The sequence below is a fragment of the Microchirus variegatus genome (genome assembly GCF_963457635.1).
Source record: "Microchirus variegatus genome assembly, chromosome: 18".
Taxonomy (NCBI): Eukaryota; Metazoa; Chordata; class Actinopteri; order Pleuronectiformes; family Soleidae; genus Microchirus; species Microchirus variegatus.
In genome coordinates this window covers 12234551-12239892 of record NC_139819.1, presented here as the reverse complement: position 1 = coordinate 12239892, position 5342 = coordinate 12234551, and the positions used below count along the sequence as shown (strand labels likewise).

Here is a 5342-nt window from a genome sequence, read left to right as displayed (position 1 = left end):
TTGGTAACACTAATGGTTCCAGTAAGAACCATTTTGATCCAGAGAACCCTTTAAAACCCCTCTCTTGAATAACGGGTTTTAAAAGGGTTCTTGGTGGAACCCTCCACAAGGTAGAACCTTTTTATAAAGGTTCCACCTGGAGCCAAAGAGGGTTCTCCCATGAGGACAAGCCGAAGAACCTTATATGGTTCTACTTCGCACTTTTATTTCTAAGAGTGTGAATTAGAGAATTAGAACACGCAAATATTTAGGAGCCTCAACAGTTTTAATCTCTCTCTCACACACACACACACACACACACATTGTTGGGTGTTTCAGTGGGCACATCTGCTAACACTCAGTGGTTTGTTGAGGTCTGCAGGTGAACCCTATAAATGAACGTTAGAACTGCATACACACTGTTTTACTGGCGGCGTTTAATCTGTCCGCAACACATTATTCTAGTACAGTGGTTTGTTTAAGGTGAAACTTTTTACAAAAATAGACAGTATCTTGGCTATAATAAAAAAGGGTGTATGGGTAATGTTCTTAGCCTTAGGTAGGCTTCAGCAAGTTTCAGAGGGAAACGCCATGCCGTAAAAAGCTGTTACCAAACCTTCTTTCCTTAAAACATCCAGGTTTTTTTTTTTTAACCAGGATATCATAAAGACAGTCACTCAAAGCAGGCATATGAGACTCTTCCCCTCCTCAATCTCCTCCTGAACCTTATCGCTGGACGTGGCGATTTCGGCCTGCGCGGACAACACGGCGCATAGGAAGGTCGCCAGCGTTCCTCCTATCGCTGCGTAGAACGCCCAGCCGAGCGAGCACAGAGACGGCCTGAATGGCGAGGCGTCGGGGCCGCAGTAACCGATCACCTTCTCTGAACCCCAACCAGCAGGATACAGCATGAGGCCCACCATCAGCAACAGGCCTGGAGAGGGAGAGACGCAGCAGAAGATGAGACGAGAGCTAAGCAGAGGGTGAAGGATGCATTTATTTGTCTGTTAAAGAATTTCACCAGCTCATACAGGGATGTCACATAATGACAGACTAGTTCCTCCATGAGCTCATTCAGCTGAACACACCTTCGGAAGCCTGTTGTTGAACAGACCTGTAGTTTTGGTAAAGTTTGACCACATTAATCAGTGGATATTTTTGCCAACGTGTCTCATCTAGTAAGTTTTAAAACTATACATAAATTCCACTATTGTACACGATCGTTAAAATGCAGTCACCTATACATTTTTTTCGCCGTTTTCCATCAAAAGTCACACTTTTATTCATCAAAAGAGTTGCAAAACGAATTGAAAATATAGTCAAGACATTGACAAGATTAGAAATAATGATTTGTATTCAAACGTCAAACTTTGCTTTCGCCAAAAACCAGCAAAACTGTTTTCAGCTGTGCTAACATAATTCCACAAGGGTTTTCTAATCATCCAATAGCCTTCTAACGTGTACATATTCCATTAAAAACCAGACGTTTGCAGCTAGAATAGTCATTATTTATGATTCATTTAATGTTATATTCATTGAAAAAAAAGTGACCCCAAACTTTTGAATGGCAGTGTACATATGTCACAGATTAAACACAATTAAACACACGCAAAATGCACATAAAAAAAATGTAAGGAAATCGTCTCACCTGCGATCGCCTGCAGCAGCCCACAGATGTTGAAAATGCTTTTCTTCAGGATGCTCTGGAAACACAGGGTGAAGATGGACACGCAGGCCACGCACCCCAGCACCAGCGTCCCCGCTGCCAGAAACAACATGGCGACCTTCCAGAAGTCACTGGCCACTTCGCCGAATGTCCCGGCGTACGGCCCGCAGCTCACCCCTACCCCCCGGGCCCCGACGCGGAGGCAGCGGCTGTAGAGGCCGAGAGACGGCCGGTACTCCCCGGAGTCCACTCCCGCTCCGGTCACGCTGGAGTCTGACCGCGGGAATCCCAGCAACCAATCGGGGCTCATGAAGGCAATGAGCTCAGCGAAGGCTACGACGATGCTGAGCAGAGTCCAGAGCATGGAGCGGCATGTTACAATGACATGACACATTTTTTTTACTATTTAAAAAAAAAAAAAAGGGTAGCAAAAAAAAAAAAAAAGCTCCTCCAAGGGACAAATCTCTGATTTTTACCAGTTTAAATTCTTTCCTTACGAACAAAATGGTCCAGTCGGTTTCCCTGTTCAGATCCAGATGAGCTGCCGATCCTTATCCTTCCTGAGCAGATGTTTTTCCCTCCTTTCGCCTCGATTCTTTCTTCCTTGCTTTCCCCTCTCCCTCGTCGTTGAGGCAAGGTTCATCCCAAACATCTACAACGCGCCAAAGCAGCTTCCCTCAGCCATGGCTTTATCTGAGAATCAGACCTGTGAAGAGAGAGTGAGAGAGAGAGACGCGATGAGGGTCAGAGAGAGACACACACACAGAATATGTATACAAGGAAAAAAAACAGTGGACGTAACTAATGTGCGCACATTTCCCTTACACTATGAATCATCAAGCTCCCTTGTGTTTTGCTGTGAAACCCCCCTCAGCCACTGAAAAATAAACATCCACTTCTTGCAACTGTCTCAGAAACATCCATCCACACTGAAGGTTCCCCCCCCACCCCCCCTCTTCGAATTCACCGTCAGGCAGCAGTGAGCGCAGCATGAGCAACACATCCAGATGTTTGCAGCGTACAGTCACCGTGAGTCAACGGTGCCACATCGCTGCCAGAGACGACTGAGCTTATACTGTCATCGTTTTCCCCTCTCGTGATTACGCCGTCTTTTGTGTGCTTGATTTTATCTGCGAAAATGACAGGAGCCGTGTGTGTGTGTGTGTGTGTGTGTGTGTGTGTGTGTGTGTGTGTGTGTGTGTGTGTGTGTGTGTGTGTGTGTGTGTGTGTGTGTTTGCAGCTGTCAACACAGATCAGCGGCAGAGGACGGAGCTCTGTTACAGCACGCCACTTTTGACAGTAACGCATGCCAGATCCTGACTACTGCAGCAGGCACATACACGATATAAGACGTGTTCGCTTCGCCATTGAGTACATGTGATAGGTTAGAAAGGGGGGGTGGTAACATTGTGAGAGAAAAAAAAACATCGTTTTTTTAACAAGTTGAAACTAAAAAATCTAATTTAATTGTTCTTTATTCCTCAGCATTAAAAATAAATTGACAGCAAATTTATACCAGATGTGCCTGTGTTTGCGTGTGTGTGTAACGTGTACGGTTCAATCAGAGCAATTGTGATGCTGTTGCTATGTTATGATCCATTGTCATGACAACAGTGGCCTGGACGCAGCCACGGGGCTCCTCGCGAGTGAGGAGGTTCTTCTGAGAAGCTCTGATGTCAGGGGCGCAGCGTTATGATGATCACAGGAAAATATGTAGTTTAAATATAGCGTGGTTTGTCTTTTGCTGGAGCTGGTGGAGTTTAGGACGTGTCTTCAGCGTTGTAATGTGACAAAGTACAAACACAAAATGCGTGCATCTGTACTTTACTTACTATCTTTGTTATTACCAAATAAAATCTGAGGAAGAATAACGGTTATGGTCTGTATTTATATAGAGCTTTTCTAGTCTTGTTGAGCTGCTTTACTACACTCATTTACACATTTGTCATACTTTCATCCACACGCTGCAACATGGGGTTAAGTGTCTTGCTCGAGGACACACATATAGACAAGCAGAGCCAGGAATTTAACCCACAACCTTCCAGTTGAAAGACAACTCGCCCGACCACTGAGCCACCATGGCTCAATCGCAACTTTCTTTTTAATAACTTTTACTTTTACTTTTAAATTTCAGGACATTTTATATCAGAAAATTACTTTTGATACTTAAGTACAGTAAGTGTCATATACTTTAAGAATTTTACTGAAGTAATAATATTTTAAAAAGTACAGATCTGAAACTCTGAAAATAATTTGTCAACTAATTTAGCAGCAAATAACTGAAGAGTGACTATTGTTAGTAGTTAGCAGTAGTAGCTGTTGACAGTTTTCTATCACCAGGAATTTAACCCTTTAATGTACGCACCAAGAAAAAAGCAAAGGAAAAATAATTTATTTGCATTTTTTATTATTTTATTTTATTTACTTATGATAACAATAACGACAATCAATGTTTTTTGTTTTTTTTTTCAAATTAGACCCTACAGTATTTCAGATACAGGCCTCTACCAAACGGTTGAGACGTCTGTTCATAATAAACCTGGTTTGCATAATTCATAAAGTACAACAATTACACATTAAGTGCAAGTGAGTTCAGCTTGATGCATGTTTCAATGAAATATAGTGACTTAAAGTGTGGTCGACCAAATGGTTGTGTAATACCTTAAAGGGTTAAACTTTTTACAGTGAGATTTGTTGATTATCCTGGATGATACAATCCCCTTCTCAACTAGATGAGCCTCATCAACAACAATGTATTCACTGTACTCCCGGTGGGGGGGTTGCAATCTCAAAGAGTGGTCATCTTAATTCAGAAATCCAGTCTGTTTTGCGATGCTTAAAACATTTCTGTGGTCTAATTCAGATTAGATTAGAAGACTAAACTTTCACACTTAAGGGAGGCTTATTAAACTGATAACAGTGGGGCTGCTTCAGTCACAATTACGGCTATAATTCTCGCTGCATGTGTCACATAGGCGGTGATGAAAAGTTCAGCACAGAAAACATTCATTAAGAGCCACAAGTCACTTTGTTGCCCTGCAGGGGGGGATAAGTGTGGGATTAGGTTACACACAAAACCTCCCCGCCGAGACGCTAAATCGTCCCACCACATCTGTGAGGAATGAGAACTGATGTTGTACATCGTCTGATACGATCTGAGTCAGAAAACCTTCAGACATGTCTCAGGCGACAAAATAAGTACTATCTTGTGCAGCTAAAAGGGGCCGACTGATTCATCTTAAGTTGAGGTCGACTTGAAACCCGCCAGAGCTGGGTCATGATAACAAAGTCGGGAGGCGTGACAACATCTGAGGCGCAGGTATGAGATTTGCAACACTTGATATGTGGGTGGATTTCTACAGGTCACGGTTGTGTTTTTTGAGCGCTCCTGCTGTGCGGCGGTGCAGCGAATTGTGCACGTTTGTTTGCTTTTTCCTGGGTTTCGACAGTGACGTGCATCTGCAACGTTCAATTTCAGCCTACGACTGCAGAGTTTCGGGAGCACCTCGGTGAAAATTAGCTCACTTCTCGTTCTACAATTACGCATCCTAATTAGAGATTGCGCAAACCCTCAGCCAAAAAACACGGTCTTGCATAATTACCCACCTTGATCATACACTGTGTGGGACAGATTTCAGTTACAACTGAGCCGAGTGGAGCTCAAGCAACAGGGGGGAAATAGAAGCTACGACGGCGT

General features: G+C 43.4%; 1 protein-coding gene across 1 annotated transcript; it reads right to left on the bottom strand.

Annotated features, from left to right (window-relative positions):
- Nucleotides 1-504: 504 nt before the first annotated feature.
- On the bottom strand, nt 505-2039 carry LOC310939974 (LHFPL tetraspan subfamily member 2a protein-like; the record flags this gene model as incomplete). The annotated part of the gene is made up of 2 exons (XM_083904868.1): nt 505-913; nt 1628-2039. The coding sequence occupies 2 exons, from the start codon at nt 2037-2039 to the stop codon at nt 657-659; spliced, it is 669 nt and encodes a 222-aa protein (XP_083760994.1). The 3' UTR covers nt 505-656.
- Nucleotides 2040-5342: the final 3303 nt, after the last annotated feature.